At 49.7% G+C, this 16,983-nt stretch overlaps 3 protein-coding genes across 3 annotated transcripts; 1 reads left to right on the forward strand and 2 right to left on the reverse strand.

Annotated features, from left to right (window-relative positions):
• Positions 1–568: 568 nt before the first annotated feature.
• On the forward strand, positions 569–7,242 carry REXO2 (RNA exonuclease 2). The gene is made up of 7 exons (XM_081333747.1): positions 569–792; positions 1,532–1,615; positions 3,200–3,277; positions 3,949–4,060; positions 4,534–4,642; positions 5,852–5,905; positions 6,871–7,242. Exons 1-7 carry the CDS (start codon positions 661–663, stop codon positions 6,998–7,000), a joined length of 699 nt encoding a protein of 232 aa, XP_081189873.1. The 5' UTR covers positions 569–660; the 3' UTR covers positions 7,001–7,242.
• A 110-nt stretch (positions 7,243–7,352) lies between these two features.
• Positions 7,353–10,919, reverse strand: LOC308671514 (nicotinamide N-methyltransferase-like). The gene is made up of 3 exons (XM_081333748.1): positions 10,371–10,919; positions 9,739–9,946; positions 7,353–8,257 (listed from the first exon to the last, which is right to left on the reverse strand). Exons 1-3 carry the CDS (start codon positions 10,525–10,527, stop codon positions 7,831–7,833), a joined length of 792 nt encoding a protein of 263 aa, XP_081189874.1. The 5' UTR covers positions 10,528–10,919; the 3' UTR covers positions 7,353–7,830.
• A 1,910-nt stretch (positions 10,920–12,829) lies between these two features.
• LOC308671511 (nicotinamide N-methyltransferase-like) lies at positions 12,830–15,358 on the reverse strand (the record flags this gene model as incomplete). Its single annotated transcript, XM_081333745.1, has 3 exons — positions 14,871–15,358; positions 14,112–14,319; positions 12,830–13,256 (listed from the first exon to the last, which is right to left on the reverse strand). Exons 1-3 carry the CDS (start codon positions 15,025–15,027, stop codon positions 12,830–12,832), a joined length of 792 nt encoding a protein of 263 aa, XP_081189871.1. The 5' UTR covers positions 15,028–15,358.
• Between the last annotated feature and the right edge of the window lie 1,625 nt (positions 15,359–16,983).

The raw sequence follows: 16,983 nt of genomic DNA on the forward strand, positions 1-16,983 counted from the left end.
CTTACTGCCATTTTTTCCTTCCCGCAGGGTAATTTAAATTTTAATTCATACTCCAAAAAATGAACCTATTGAGATTGCTAACGACCGGCTGCGAAGTCGTGCTCTCTTCCGCGTGCTGGGGCTGCTTGAAAGGAGGCGGCCTCGGGGGGGGGGGGGGGGGGCTTTTGGCAGCTGGGCTGTTTGCTGTGCTTGGAGGGGGCGGGGTGCCGGGCGCCCCCTCCGCTGGGACGGGCGGGAGCGGCTCCGCAGAGCTCGCCAAAGCGCGGCCCCTGGTCCGCCCCCCTCTCCTCGCCCAGAGCGTCGCAGCGGCGGTTGAACGGCAGGCGCTGGTGGTTTGGTTTTGTTTGAAAGCCGGTCAGCCGCAGAGGGGGGGCTGCAGGGCAAAGGCACGCAGACCGGCTTGCCCCCCTTCCCGAGCAGCCCGGGGGGGGCGCAGCTGGATTTCCTCTCCCAGCCGGGGTGGGGGGGCAGCCCCGGCCTCCAACGCGCAGGCTTCCGCCTTGGGTTTTGGGGGGAAGACTACGCTTCCCAGCATGCTAGGCGCGGCGGGAGCGCCCGGTCTCGGGGCTCGTCTCAGGACTCCGCCTCCCGGCAGCCATTACGGCAGCCGGCGGGGCGGGGTGACGCGCGGCCTGCCGGGAGCCGTAGTCTCCGGCGGGCATGCGTGGCGTCGGCGGAAGCGCGCGCGGCTGGCTGCGGCTCTGCGGAGGCGGCCCGGGGCGCGGCGGGAGGCGAGCCATGGCCGAGGCGGCCGCCCTGATGGGCCAGAGGATCGTCTGGGTGGACCTGGAGGTGAGGGGCCGGGGAGAGCAGAGAGGGGGGCTGCCGGGGGGGTCTCCCGTGGGGTGGGGGGCTGCCTTGCCCCCCCTCTAAAACGGCACCCAGCATCTCCCCAGTGTGGGGGGGGCTTGGATCTGGGGGTGCGTCTCCTCCCTGGGCCCTCTGCTGAAGGGGGGGTGGCTCAACTTCCCCCCTTCATACCAGGCAGGCAGAAGCCAATGGGGGGGTGCATTCCTGGGGTCTGCATGCTGTAAAAAGAAGGCCCAGAAGGACCCCCCCCCTTCGGTGCTCCCCATTTGATGGAGGGGGTTTGGAGTTTTGGCTTCGGTGCCAGAACCCACAGGGCGTTTGGGGAGACTTCAGAGCCACATTGGGGGTCTTAACCCTCCTGGGAAAGTCGCCCCCAAGGCAGAGCAGGGCCAGTCAGTCAAGGGGTCTGGCTTGACCAGGCTAGTTGCTCCCAGCCCTCCTGGTGCCCAGGCCAGCTGCAAAAAGCATCATCTCGCCAAGGGGAGAAGGTGTGGGGACCCCTCCATTGGTGGCCCTTGGAGGTTCTCCATAGCCAGTGTCACCCCGTTGCCTTCTCCTCTTGCATGGGTGGGGGTGAATTTCTCCCCCTTCCTCCTGACAACAGCCCCCCCCCACCCGCTCTGAAAGCCTCCCCCCATCCCCCATCAGTAGTGAAGCTAAGCCTAATTCCCACAATCTTCCGCTACCCGGCACCCACTGGCTTTGCTTCTTGGAACCACAGATGACCGGCCTCGACATTGAGAAGGACCAGATCCTGGAGATGGCTTGCCTCGTCACAGATTCAGGGCTGAACATCCTGGCCGAAGTAAGTTGCGGCTCCTCCTGGCTATCCTGACGGTTAGTTAAAGGTTTTCACATTCTCCTGACTGATGGACCCTGGTGGGAATGTCTTGGCGCTGAGTTCTCTGCAGGCCTCTGGATGATGAAATCCTCTTTCTCTGCCTGAAATGTCCAGATGTTTCCAGCCTGGGGAATGGCTGCTGCGAACTGGGCAAGGCACGATAATCCAGAAAGCTGGCTGGCTTACAGCTGACGTGAATCCCACTGCAGCATAAATCTGCGTGCTCACTCAATGATGTGCTGCCTATTACTTCTCTTGACAAGACAGATTTATTGTTTACAAAAGGAATTGTGAAACTTTCAGTGAAAAGAGTGGCTGGGCTTCTGATGGCTATGTTTTTAAGTTTCTTCTTTTCCCTCTTCTGTTCCTGTTTTTCTTTGTAACAGATGTTTGATTACATCCTCTTTTACTTTTGCGAAGGATGGCCCACACCTCTAGATAAAAGCAGTAGATTAAAAAAATGGGGGGAGAAAATTTGAAGAGGTGGCTTCTTCTAATTAGCATGAGATTTTTGGATGGGTGCAGGACCTGATCTGCTCCTCTCTAGTGGAGAAAGCTGCTAGAGATGATGAGAGGGAACCTACTCTGAGCCTCACAGGTTCTAGAACAAGCTTCTGCTTGCTGACAGCTGGCGCTCAGAGAATACAGGATTCCTAAAAATTCAAATAAGAATTGGTGTGCTTGGCCTGGTTTCTCTGTGGGAAAGAGTCATGTTCCTTTTTGTTAGATGTGAGGGAGGCTGACGTTGCTGAGAGTGAACACTGTGCCTGAACATAAGAAGAATTCTTTTGGGTTCAGAGGCTGTTTGCCCTGAAATCAGCCAGGCACGTCAGGGACATCCACAAGTATGGGGTGGTCGATGCCCTGAGACTGGGGTCCATTACAGGAGGTCCCCACCCATTTTTCGCCTCTGGCCTTGCAGTCCCAGTATGGCAGTGGTCTGATCTGACCTTCTTTGCCTTATGGATTGTTGTCTCCAGGGAGGTGTGGGGGTTATTGTGTTTTATTGTTTTTGTATTAGGCATTTGATCCTTGTGAGCTGTCCAGAGTCACTGATGGTCAGTTGGGTGGCCATATAAATTTTCTTTTCTTTTCTTTTAAATTTTTTATTGTTATTTTTTAATCTCTACATACATATGTTAGTTTTTCAAACAACATGCGAACTGGGTTCATAACATGCTGATACATAGTCAGATCCTACTCTTTGTTTCTCTCTTCTAACCATTTATAAAATAAATTCCAGCTTTGATAATATTCTGCTTGGATAGAAAAAATATTAGGAGAACATCTAGCATTTAATCCTGAATTTTTTTTTATTAGGTATAGTACCAGAAAAGACTAACAAACAAAATATATACTTGGTTTTACATATTGTAACTGCAGCAAGAATAAGCTATGCACAATGCTGGAAAAATGAACAAATACCGTCAGAAGAAGAGCTAATAAAGAAGTTATTGGAATGCGCAGAGATGGACAGATTGACTATGAGACTAAAAGACATAAATTTCCATTCCATTCATTCATTCATTGTCCTCTCTTCATTGATAGGGTCCTAACCTAATCATTAACCAGCCCGATGAGTTGCTTGACAGCATGTCAGACTGGTGCAAAGAGCATCACGGGAAGGTAAAGCCTCCAATTTCTTAGAATTTTGTGCCCAAGCAAGAAAAACAGTTTCATCTTCTCAGCTTCACCATCCTGCCTCCTTCCTAGGGTTCCCTTCTGCCCCCCACCGAAGGAAGGGACCCTTTTCCTTGGACAGTTCAGTGGTTTTGTAGCACAGAGGTGGGCAAGCCAGAATCGCCCTGATGTTGGCAGCAAAGCTGCAGCCAGCAAAACCAAAGCTTGGAGACACAGAGGTCGCCCATTCCTGCTGGAACCTGATATTTGAATTAAAATTTTTTTCCAGATCCTCCCATTCTTTGTTAGAGGAACTATAATGGGAGCTCGTGTATGGGAAGGCCATTGACATTTGTGTTGCCAAGGAATAACTCCCCCCAGCAATGGGGCCAGGGTCCTGCCCTGAATGATTGGAGAGGATCCCTTGTTTTGGCCAGGTGTCATGGGAACTCCAGAGGCAAAAATGGGCCCTTTGTTCAGGAATATCAACAAGGGGACAGTTGCATCTCTGGCATCTTAGAGGTGCCCTTATTCCAAAACTCCTCCCCCAAACCTACTCAGCCCTCGCCTTGCTGCTCCCTCAGAAATGGGTCCCTTGAAGCATGTGGTGGTTGGATCTGAGTGACTCTTGATGCACAAGCAGCTTCACTTTTCTTTTCACTTCTCTTTTCTCACAGTCCGGTCTTACCAAGGCGGTGAAAGAGAGCACAATCTCCCTGCGCCAAGCAGAGTATGAGTTTCTGTCTTTCATCCGACAACAGACTCCACCAGGGCTCTGCCCTCTTGCAGGTTGGAGCAGTGAGCTTTACCTCTTTCATTCTTTTAAAGCGGGGTGCCCCAAGCTTGGCAGTTTTTAAGATGCAGGTTGGCTGGAGGAATTCTGGGAGTTGAAGTTCACACCGCTTAAGGTTGGAGAAGTTGAGAAGCACCGCAGCGGTTGGCTTAATGGACTTCAATGTTAATGGAGAAGGTCCCTGCAAGAGAGTGGCATGGAGCTGGCCCTGGCAGCTGGGGGTGGGGGGGAGCCAGGCCAATGGGGTGGCCAGGTTGGGAGCTGTGGAGGGGAAAGAGGGCAGCAAGATTAACTGGATTAACTGTAGCTTGTTGCTTTGCTGTTCAGGACAGCCCTCCATTTAATGGACGTTCGGCTTCAATCCAGATTTGACTCTGATAAGACAGAGATGAAATGTTGGCCTTTGCCTTTTTCTCTGTCTCCCGGCCGAGCATCTTGGTTTGACGTGGTGCTTTTGCCTCTCCTGTAGGAAACTCTGTTCATGCTGACAAGAAGTTTCTGGACAAACACATGCCGCAGTTCATGAAGCATCTCCATTACCGGATCATCGATGTCAGCACCTTGAAGGAACTCTGCAGGTTAATGAGCGCCCAGCGCTGGACTTCTTCAAGATGGCGCCCACCAGACTTCCCAGCTGGGGGATCCAGTTGGTGGGGAGATCGGAGGGTGGAGTGGGGAGACTCGCCTAATAGGAGCGGAGGTTGGAGAGGGTAGCACAGCGAGGCAGAGAGCTCCCTTCAGGGAAATACCTGGCATTTTAGGCAACACGTCACGGTTCTCCTGGCCTAGAGTTAGGTGGAGATTTTGAAAACTTCATAGTTTCCACTTTGCTGAAAATGTATATATAGTCCTTGACATATCACCACAATTGAGCCCAAAATTTCTGTTGCTAAACAAGACAGTTGTTAAGTGAATTTTGCCCCACTTTATGACCTTTCTCGTCATAAGGTAAAGGTAAAGGTTCCCCCGCACATGTGTGCTAGTCGTTTCCGACTCTAGGGGCCGGTGCTCATCTCCGTTTCATAGCCGAAGAGCCAGCGCTTGTCCGAGGACATCTCCGTGGTCATGTGGCCGGCATGACTAGACGCCAAAGGCGCACGGAACGCTGTTACCTTCCCACCGTAGTGGTCCCTATTTTTCTACTTGCATTTTTACATGCTTTCGAACTGCTAGGTGGGCAGAAGCTGGGACGAGTAACAGGCGCTCACTCTGTTACGCGGCACTCGGGATTCGACCCGCCAAACTGCCGACCTTCCGATCGACAAGCTCAGCGTCCTAACCCACTGAGCCACCGCGTCCCTTTTCTCGTCATACTTGTTAAGAAAATCACTGCAGTCGTTAAGTTAATAACACGGCTGTTGAGTGAATCCGGCTCCACCACCACCCCCCCGTACTGGGCTTGCCAGGCACTCGCAAGAGGCGGTCACATGGCCCCCAGGACCCTGCAGCCCTCCTCCATACGCTCACGTGGCCGTGGGGATGCCTGCTACAACGGCCGTAAGTGTGGAAAATGGAGTGCCGTTGTAACTTTGGTCACTAACTGAGCTGTTGTAAGTCAAGGATTACCTGTATTTATTGTTTGTCATGGCCTTTTTGAGGAGCGGAGGTTTTTAGAAAAAGTGTTTACAGACCACAAACTCTTTTCGGTAAAGCTGAATTGCCGGCTCTTGAATCTCGTGGCCTCGGCTCTTCCGAGCGTCTGCCGGCCCTCCGTTGGGGTGGCTTCTGCGTGGGGAGCTCCTTTGGGTTTCTCAGCAGGGAGACAATTGTCCCTTCTTCTCATCCAGGCGCTGGTATCCTGAGGACTACGAGATTGCTCCCAGGAAGTCTGCTTCTCATAGGTGATGCTCTCGGGGGGGGGGGGGGGTGTCTGTCTGCTCCTAAACTCTTAGCATTTCATTCCTGCTGCTTCTGCCCAACATGATTCACGCGGAGAGCTTAAGGGCAGCTGGCACAGTTACCTTGCGGGCAACCTCTGCATCTGAGGAAGGGCTCCGCGGTCTGCAACCAGGGATGGTCCTTCAGAGATGTTGGGGTTTCAATTTCCAGAATTCTAACTGACAGGAGCACCAGGTTTAACACCTCCACAGGCTGGGAGAAAGCTGGGTCCCATTCCCTTCTTCAGGATTCCGATTTCCCAGAATTTTGAGTTGGTATGGGCAGGTCTCGTGGCCCTTCTGCCGCCATGGAAGGCTGAGTTGGCAGGGAACCGTTTGAAAAGCTGCTCCAGTACTATGCAATCTGAGTTGGGGTCTCCTCTGAGCCCCCCTGATCTGCATCTCTGGGAATAACGTGGAGAATGAAACGGGCCCCCATCATCCCCCCAGTTCCCCGGATGGTACGGTCCCTAGATATTCGAGCGGAGGGCTCAGCTTGGAAAACAGATCAAAAGGCTTTCAGATGTAATCCAGTTAGAAGAAGGCATGTTGCCTGCAGCTGGAATTGGTGGAAATGGGCCAGTTTTTCCAACCTTAATTTTTTTGCTCGTTACTTGCCTGTGTGAGTGCAGGGTGAGCGGCACGACAGGAAGAGCTTTGAATTTGTGGTGAATATTTTTGCTGCCTCGGAATTCTTTCCCTTCTCAGGCATTCATCGTACAGAAAGATGGATTTCAATAGAACGTCCTCTCCCTATTGAGAGTGCCAAACTTGCGTTTGTATTCCTTATTTATTTATCAAATTTCTACACTGCTTATATCACCTAAGTAACTCTAGGCAGTTTGCTAACCACATCCATAAAATAATATAAAAGCGTGACTGTTTCTTTATCAGTAAAATATTTGACTTTCCTGAATTACTTTTTTTAGAGCCCTGGATGACATCCGGGAGAGCATCAAAGAGCTGCAGTTCTACAGAAATAACATCTTTAAAAGGAAAACAGACGAAAAGAAAAGAAAACTGGTGGAAAATGGGGAAAGTGACCAATCTGTTAGTTGATCCTGCGTCCCGATACTTTAGGAAAACCTCCAGAACCCAGGGCAGTCTTCCTGCTGAACAGAAGAACCTCCTTTCAGCTCCGTTGCCATCTCAAGAGGGCGGTGTGACAGGCGCTCAAGGCCTGCCTCTGACACTTGTTCAGTTCAAAAGTGCAGAATACCCTCTGTCCTTGGAGAATTGCTTTCACTTGGCCCAACCCCCCTCCTTTGTCTTAGAATTAAAATCAACCTCACTGCAAAATAGTTGCCTTTTCTTTGGCTCTGTTTTGGTGACGGTGGTGGAGGAGGAAGGGGGGGGCGTTAGCAGGATCTCATTTTTGCTGCCTTTTATCGTCTCGGCTGTCACAGCTACTTCCTAAGGCAGATTAATTCTCTCATTCTGTTCCAGAAGGGCACTACGGAGACAGCTAGTGTCTGGACTGTAAAATCATCGGAATAATCTCTGGCAAGGCAATAGGTTTGCCTCCTAAACACAATGCATCCTTCGCTGTCCAGTGCGAGGCTGAATCTTAAAAGATTTGGTGCCATTTTGTAGCCCATCTAACCATTGAAGCATAGCATCATTTCATTTTTTAAAAAAAATCAGACTGGACCAGTATATACCCTCAGCTTACAGTTGATCCCAATGCTATTGAACCTGCACGTCAAGCCAAGCAGAAACCATCACATACCACAGAGGTGCAAAATGTTACTTTATTATACACAAAATCATTTTCGTACCTTCTAGGAAAGGATCACAGAAGCCATGTGTGTGCTGTCCCTAACTTGTATAACAAAATCCTAACAACAGCTGGGGAAGCCTCTGGAAGTTACATCGACAGCTGCCTTACTTCATGGGCTACATTTCTGGGCAAGAAGGATGCACCGCCCTTTTGCATCTGCTTCGGACGGGGGGCAGTTGATCCTGGTCTCTTCAATCCATTTAATGACAAAGCCAGCCTGTCTCACTGCTTCTTCTATCACCTCCCTCTCCAGGTAGAGGACAGAGAATCGGTGTTGGCCAACCGTATAGTAGTGCGCTTCAAGGGATGAATAAAACAGAAGGTGCCCCCCTGGTTTTAGAAGGGAACTGATGTTCCTGAAGGCCAATTGATAGGTGGGGATGTCTCTGCAAGCTGCATCAAAGCACAAACTGGAGCTCAGACAATCTGCAGGAGGAAGAACAAGCGGAGCCAAAGGGTTGGGTTGGGTCACATCGCACTTCAGGTACTTCTTGACGGCTCTTCGGACCTTCTCTTCTTTCTCTGGCCATTTTTCCCTGGGGGGGGGGAGACAGGAAGAGAATGACCTGCCTGCCTCCAAACCTTTGTCAACCTAGAGTTGCCCTTCTTTTTATGGATGGAGATAGGGCAGGCTTCCCAGGTCTGCTGTCCTTCAAGAAAAGGAAAGCCCTTCTCTCTGCAAGAATTTCTTCTTGTTTTGACTTAAATACCAGTTGGGGACTAATATTTTATATTTTTATGTTTGTTACCTCTGCCCCCTAGTTTCTTTTATTGATTGGTTTCTCAACAAACCACACTGTTCTGAGATGTTGATCCTAGAGTTGCCCTTCTTTTTATGGATGGAGACAGGGCAGGCTTCCCAGGTCTGCTGTCCTTCAAGAAAAGGAAAGCCCTTCTCTCTGCAAAAATCCTTGGCCTGGATTCAAATATCAGTTTGGGACCCGGAAGGTCTAGGGTGGTGTTTCTCAACCTCAACAACTCTCAAATGTGTGGACTTCCTCTCTCAGAATACTCATCTTTCTGAGCCTGACGCAAGAAGAAACAGAGATGGAAGCCAATGGAGGGCTTTGGCTAGAGAGACTACTAAGCTAAAGACCCACCAGGAGAAAGAGATTGGAAAGAAGAGGCTCAAAGGAGACATGGGCCATTGAGGAGGAAATAATCCTGCAGATCCTTCTGAAGCACTGCAGAAGAATTGAAATGAGACCGGGTTTGGAACAACTGGTTCTCCATTTCCCATCTGCTCAGAAGAAATTGTGGACTTGTTGCCACTTTGCTTTCACGGCAGGATGGACACAAAAGCCTTCTCTATCTCAGCAGCAGCTAGCCCTGCTTTCTGAAAAAGAGTCCCCTCGTGTTGTGATTCAGGGTCAGCCTGTGGGTTCAGCAGTTGGGTCGGACGACTCAGAGGAGGAGGGGGGTGTTGGAAGAGCTTGCTGAGGGGGTTGGAGAGCTTGCTGATGGGAGACCCAGCTGTGTGAGCCTGACAGCGTGGATGAAGATGACCCACAGCTGGCCCTGTTCAAGGACGCCCGACGCAGGAGGCAGTCAATCAGGAGTAAACAGAGGAAGGCAATGGGGCACCTCGGAAGGAGGCAGAGAGAAGCCACGCCCTGAACTGTATAAAAGGGGAATGCGTGGGAGGGCTGGTTTGCTGAAGGCAACCACTTGAATAGCTCCTGTTTCATGGTTCGTGTCTTGTTCTGTTTGTTTTTGTATCCCTAAATTTGGTAGGCTTAGTTCCAGCCTCTTGCCTTCTTGTAAAAGGGGTTGTCCCTGCCTTTTCTGCAGGGCCGGTAGAAGGCTGGTACAGAACACCTCGGTTGTTCAATCTGGACTCTTCTGGTCTGCACAGTTGCTTTCCTGCTGAGCTCCTGATTGCAGAATCTTGCTACATTTTCATAAATGGAGAGACTAGCGAAATTTGAAAGAAAGGCATCTGGTTGCCTTCTCTAGTTCAGTATAAATCAGAGTTTTGAAAGTGTTAAAGCAAAAGCTAAGTTCTTCCTCTACCTACCTGTCTCCTTCCAACTCACAGACGTATTTCACAATGGGGGTCCAGTCAAAAGCCCCCGGCTCCTTCTTCAGCCATCGTTGAACCTCCTCGTGGTTCTGGAGAGCGTAATCGGTGGCTATGATCTCCCGGAAGGACTCACAGGCGGAGAGGAATTGGTGGATGCTTGCGCCACTGCCAATGTCGATCAGGGTGTCTCCCTGGATGCCATCTGCAGCCCATCAAGCCAACCACAGATTTTTCAAGTTCAGTCTCCTTTGGGTCCTTCCCATGTGCTGTGCTGCATGCTGGTGCCAATTCCCCCCATCTAAGCTGTCCCAGAAACTCCAGAAGCCCTTTGAAGAGTCCTGGAGGCCACCGCCCTTTTCTTCTTAGCATTCCCATGAACCTATTTCCAACCCACCCACCTGTCCCTCTCGCAAGAGAAAGATAAACACATGCGAAAGAGATTGGGGAAGTTTCTTCCTTGTGGCTGTTTTTACCCGAAGAGGACTTCTAAGTGGTGCAGGTTATCATCAGCAGAATTGTGAGAAAGAAAGCATGACTTTGTGATCTGCCTCTCGGCTCCTCCTGACCATCTCAGATCAACAAGCGTCCCTCACCTTGAGGTTAAAATTGGGAAAGTCAGCACTTACCTGTGGTGAATGCCCTGTGGGCCCCTTTCAGGAAAAAGGTTACAAACTGACCCAGTCCACCATCCTCCAAGTTAACTTTGTAGTACTTTTCCAGATGGTCTCTGGGATCAAAATGCTCAGTGTAGAAATCTTTCCCTCTGTAAGACTCTTCCATCATCCCAGAAACACTTTTACCAATTTCTGGTTGTTCGTTTCGTGCTCGGATTACTATTATACTTTGGTCTTTGCTGGCTCCACCTCCTGATTTCCCTTACAGACTGGTTTCTCAAGAAAGATCATATTTGCATGTTGCAGTGTGAACATGTTGCTCATGTCTTGCCAACAGATTTGAAGCCAAGTCCTGCCCTGACCCGATCTAATGAAAGAAACACTATGTCCTCATCCAGGGAGGGAGTGATAACCTAGAAGTGACAGTTAGAAATGGACAAAATGGGATAACGCATACCCAAAAACTGAATAGGAAGTCACAAGGCTTGGCAATAGAGGTAGAATAACCAAATATGGATCAATTGCAGAAACTGCAAACTGCAAAGTATAACTTCATAAAAGGCGATGGTTTGTGACATTTTTAGTTCTCTATTTCTGATATTCAGTGGTATAAAAGATGGTGCTTTGCTTTCCTCTCCGGGCAAGAACGCAAGGGGGAAAGGAAAGGTCCTCTCACCGGAGGTCAGGAGAAGTACAGTAGAGGAGACTTGGCAGAGAAAAGTGCTTTCGGGGCAACAGCCAGGTCTGCTTCCCTTTTCTGACCGCCCTACTTCTGGGGCAGAAAGCATCTGTTTTGGGCTTGAAGCTTTTCTCGTGTTGTGCCCAGCTGCCCCTCTTCTCCTGTGAATCACCCTTTATCCTAGTTCCTTTCTCAGGGTTGTGTGTCAAGAGGCAGTTTCCCCCCTCAGGGGAGCTGAAGGCCAACTCTGTGCCTGACCCTCTTCCCTGGCACTTAGGTCTGGGGAAAGTAATAGCCTTTCTATTTTTGGACCAGATGCCAGTGCAGGGGGCCAGCTCCCCCGGATTGCAGCTTTGCAGTGGGCGGCAGGATCCCTTCAGAATCTCAAGGCTGCAGCATCCTGACTTAGCCCAGTGAGAGACCTGGGGGCTGCAGGGGGAAATACCAGAGGACATTTGGGGTTGCGAGCCGGGATGCCAGGCTAAAGGGGCCTCAGGGGGAGCTCAAATGAGGTCATAAAAGGCATCTCTCAGTTCCCTGGGAATAAATCAATTATTTTTATAGCTGGCTGGGGAATTCCAGGAGTCCGCCCATCTTTGAGATGCCAGGGATACAAAGCAGCTTCTGGAGCCATAAAGATCAGCTGAATCACCTAGCAGGGCCTGGGGCTGCCTGGCGTTCAGAAGAAGCGTTTGTGCCCAGGAAGAGCTTGCAACGTTTGCACCAAAGAAACTTCTGCTGCCTCACTCGTCCGATGTGGCGCAGAAGCATCCTGGCAGACACTAACAGCCAAATGAAGAGAGCTCAGCTAGGCACCAGCCCAACGTGTCTCCGGTCTCACCAAAGTGCTCACCAACTGGCTGCCTGTTCTGGGAACGAATGCAGAAAAGTAGCCTGGCCCCTGCCTTGTTCTGCCTCTTTGCCAGCTGCAGTTCCTTGTCCCAACCTTCTCCACAATTTCCACTTATGCAGCTTGCAGTGTCCATAAAAAGTGGGGAAGTTGCCTAGTACAAGGATGCCTGTGGGCAGCCTGAGCCGTGCCAAGGAGCATGGGACCTATCAAGGTGGAGGAGTGGATTGGCTCACCAGCCTAAACCAGCCCTGGCATGCAGCTGCTTTGGAAAAGAGCCCCCTTATGTCCTGAAACCCCCCCCCCCCCACATGCAGGCAAACTCTAGCCGAGTCTCTCCCCTGGAAGCACAGCTGGCCCTAACAGACCAAAAAACCAGAGTGCAATATTTTCCCCAACCCTGTGAGAGCCAGATGGGGGTGGGACACATTTAGAGGTGGGGCACTGGACAGATGCAAAGTGGATAAAGCCAAGAGGGCTGACGAAGGCTGCCCTCTCACCTCTCAGCAGCCAGCAGCGGCCCCGTGGCTGATCTGTCTCTGGCTCAGCATTGCCTCTCATTGGGGCAGCAGAAAGACAGGGAAGGGCAGCTCTGAATGTAGGAGAGCACAAAGAGGGTCACCCCTCAGTCAGTGTTAGGGGAGCCAAGAAGGAGGGAGTGCCATCTCAGAACGGGCAGGGCCATGGACAATACAGGACAGCACATGCATGGAGAATCCAATAGAAAACAGACAGACACAACACAAGGAAAGCACGCAAACCATCACACAAACAGGCAAGATGTTGCTTTATTGTACATAGAGCCATTTCCTAAGTAGCTAATAGGAAAGACTTGGAAAGGTTCACAGAAGACACGTGGTGCGTGCTTTCCCTAACTTATATAACAGGTTCATAACAATGGTTGGGGAAGCCTCTGGGTGTTACATCAACAGCTGCCTTATTTCATGGGATACATTTCTGGGCAAGAAGAATGCACCGCCCCTTCCCATCCGCTTCAGACGGGGGGCAGTTGATCCTGGTCTCTTCAATCCATTTAATGACAAAGCCAGCCTGTCTCACTGCCTCTTCTATCATCTCCTTCTCCAAGTAAATGTTAGTGAATCGGTGTTGGCCAACCGTATAGTAGTGCCCTTCAAGGGTTGAATAAAACAGAAGGTGCCCCCCTGGTTTCAGAAGGGAACTGATGTTCCTGAAGGCCGATCGATAGGTGGGGATGTCTCTGCAAGCCCCATCAAAGCACAAACTGGAGCTCAGACAATCTGCAGGGGGAAGAACCAGCGGAGCCAAAGGGTTGGGTTGGGTCACGTCGCACTTCAGGTACTTCTTGACGGCTCTTCGGACCTTCTCTTCTTTCTCTGGCCATTTTTCCCTGGGGGGGGGGGAGACAGGAAGAGAATGACCTGCCTGCCTCCAAACCTTTGTCAACCTAGAGTTGCCCTTCTTTTTATGGATGGAGACAGGGCAGGCTTCCCAGGTCTGCTGTCCTTCAAGAAAAGAAAAACCCTTCTCTCTGCAAGAATTCCTTCTTGCTTTGATTTAAATATCAGTCAGGAAAGGTCAAGGACAGTGTTCCTCAACCTTGGCAACTCTTAAGATGTATGGGATTCAGCTCCCAGAATTATCCAGACAACGTAAGTAACACCGGTCTAGGGTAAGGTCCCCATGTGGCTTCTATGGCAGTCACCAGTCTCTTAGCTTGGCACCACTTACCTCAGAGATGTGGATGGGTCTATAAATAATTTCAGTGAGCCATGTGTAACTATGGCATCATACAAATTTCATGTATCATGTCCCTAGATCAAAGGTCAGTATAGAAATACTGTAGATGATGGCAGCCTCTGTGTGATGAGGTCTTCTCTGGCATCTTAGGGTTTCTGTGGAAACGGTCAATTTATATGTTCCGTTAATGCAAGAAGAAACAGAGATGGAAGCCAATGGAGGACTTTGGCTAGAGAGACCCTGCTTAGATAGAGGTCCCACCGGGAAAGAGCTTGGAAAGGGGAGGCCCAAAGGAGACATGGACCATTGAGGAGGAAACAATCCTGGAGTTAATAATAATAATAATAATAATAATAATTTTATTTGTATACCACCCTTCTCCCGAAGGACAGAAGTTCCTTCTGAAGCACTGCAGAAGAATTGAAAAACAGACCAAGTCTGGAACAACTGATTCAGTTCTTCCCAGCTCTTGTCAAAGCAAAAGCTAAGTTCTTCCTCTACCTACCTGTCTCCTTCCAACTCACAGACGTATTTCACGATGGGGGTCCAGTCAAAAGCCCCCGGCTCCTTCTTCAGCCATCGTTGAACCTCCTCGCGGTTCTGGAGAGCGTAATCGGTGGCTATGATCTCCCGGAAGGACTCGCAGGCGGAGAGGAACTGGTGGATGCTTGCGCCACTGCCAATGTCGATCAGGGTGTCTCCCTGGATGCCATCTGCAGCCCATCAAGCCAACCACAGATTTTTCAAGTTCAGTCTCCTTTGGGTCCTTCCCATGTGCTGTGCTGCATGCTGGTGCCAATTCCCCCCATCTAAGCTGTCCCAGGAACCCCAGAAGCCCTTTGAAGAGTCCTGCAGGCCACCTGATCACCTGGAAAGCCCTTTTCTTCTTAGCATTCCCGTGAACCTATTTCCAACCCACCCACCTGTCCCTCTCGCAAGAGAAAGAGATTGGGGAAGTTTCTTCCTTGTGTTTCATTTCCTGATCAGTCTGCAGAAAAGTTCAAGTAATAAAACATAGAATTAGAGGTCTGGAAGGGATGTTTGTGAACATTTTGTGAACATTTTGGCATCTGCCTTTTGTAATCTACTTCCACTTCGTGGCTGTTTTTACCCGAAGAGGACTTCTAAGTGGTGCAGGTTATCATCAGCAGAATTGTGAGAAAGAAAGCATGACTTTGTGATCTGCCTCTCGGCTCCTCCTGACCATCTCAGATCAACAAGCGTCCCTCACCTTGAGGTTAAAATTGGGAAAGTCAGCACTTACCTGTGGTGAATGCCCTGTGGGCCCCTTTCAGGAAAAAGGTTACAAACTGACCCAGTCCACCATCCTCCAAGTTAACTTTGTAGTACTTTTCCAGATGGTCTCTGGGATCAAAATGCTCAGTGTAGAAATCTTTCCCTGTGTAAGACTCTTCCATCATCCCAGAAACACTTTTACCAATTTCTTGTTGTTCCTTTCATGCTTGGATGTTTATTGTACTTTGGTCTTTGCTGGCTCCACCTCCTGATTTCCCTTACAGATACATTCCTCAGCTGATCATGCAGGATGATTATTTTCCTCGTTTTCTGCTAACAGATTTGAAGCAAGGACCTGACCTCTCCATTTTACACAATCAGATATTCTGTCTTGCAAAAGAGGCAGCAGAAGAACCCCTTCCCCTCATGGCAAGGAGAGGAAAGGGCAAAGCAGGGGCTGGATCGTCTTGCAGGAGAGCCAGAGAAACAGGAGGGAGATGGCAGAGAAGAGTGCCTTCAGGGCCAGGTATCCAAACCATTAGACTCCGCCAGTGGTGGGATTCAAATATGTTCTCTGTGTGAATACTGCTTTTGGAAGTCCATTCTGGGCCTGGGCAACAAAAAATTAGCTACCGGTTCTGCCGAAGTGGTGCGAACCGGCTGAATCCCACCACTGGACTCCACCTCCCCTTTCTTACTGCCCTACGTCTGGTGCAGAGCTGGAAGGGACCCCAAATGTCTTCTAGTCCAACCTCCTGCTCAAGGCAGGAGTCCTATACTGTCCCAGTCAGATGGTTCGCCAGTTTATTTTTGGAAACCTCCAGTGGTGGAACAGCCACAACCCAAGAAAGCAAGCTATTCCACTGATTAATTGTTCTTGCTGTCAGTAATTTCTCCCTTTTCATCTGGGATTCAGTTCTGCTCCAGAGTCCAACTTTTCTTTGGTACAACCTTTCTTCCCTTCCCTTTCTGACTTCCAACTCTGTTTCTTAAATGTCCAGCTTCCTTCCTAGTGTTTGCCCTAATCTACCTATCCCTTACTTCCTGCTTATTGGCTCCAAAGGGTTGCTAATTACAGCGTAGCATCTATTTCATCTCTTGGTTTATCACTCTCCTAGAGCTGAGCCCAGAACAGGCAGGGCAATGTTTCTCAACCCTGGCATCCTTAAGAGGAGTGGACTTCCACTACCAGAATTTTACCCCCACAATTAGAACTTAAAATCTGATATTATCTGATCCTTGAGGATGAGCTCTAAAACCAAAATAGTTTGTGTCCTGGGTTGCTATAATCCTTGGGCTGTGGGAACTGTTCTTCAAAGCCAACACTCTAAGCTGATCAGGCAGGACAAATTCTGGGTGGACTTTTCTGAAGAATGTACTCTGTTCTCTGAAACATTTTGGATTCCAGGGCCACTGAACCATCTCTTGTCCTGCACATAAGGGAAATCCAGCAAAAGAAAAAAGAAAAAGGATCTTGTGATAGTGGTGCTCTTCTTCCTCTGTCACAAGTCCACTCAACACCTTCTTCCTGTGAGAAGCACAATGGCAGGGCACAAACTTGAAAGTATTGATCATCTATCTCTCGTGTTCCTCATATTCACTCAGAGTCTCTAAAGTTTCACCTGGAAAGCAGAATGACCCCAAGGAGCCTCTAGCAAATGCAGGAGGACAACGTCGTCCAGGTTCATATCTCCCATTGATTCTCAAGAGAGGTTTACAACTCTCCTTTCCAACCTGGATCCTTCAGATATTGTGAATGATGCTACCCTTCCCAAATTCTCAAGACACAATTTTACAGGAGACTATTTCAGGCTCTGAAATCATGCAGATGACCATTGGACGTGCACTCAGAACCTCTACAAATAACCTGCTAAGTTCATTCAGAAATTCTACCAAGATGCAGAAGCAAATCCAATGCAGAGCTGCTCAGATATGCCTGGACACTCAGCTCTGCACCAACCCATCATTTTTCCCCCGTGGCTCCAAAGTGCTTGCCAACCAGCTACCTCTTCTGGGCATGGGTACAAAAAGGTAGCGTGGCACCAGCCTTGTTCTGCCTCTTTGCCAGCAGCGGTTTCTTGTCCTAACCTGTTCCACAATTTCTCCTACTGCAGATTGCAGCATTTTTTAAAAAAAATTGC

The sequence above is a fragment of the Vipera berus genome, assembly GCF_964194415.1.
Source record: "Vipera berus genome assembly, chromosome: 8".
Taxonomy (NCBI): Eukaryota; Metazoa; Chordata; class Lepidosauria; order Squamata; family Viperidae; genus Vipera; species Vipera berus.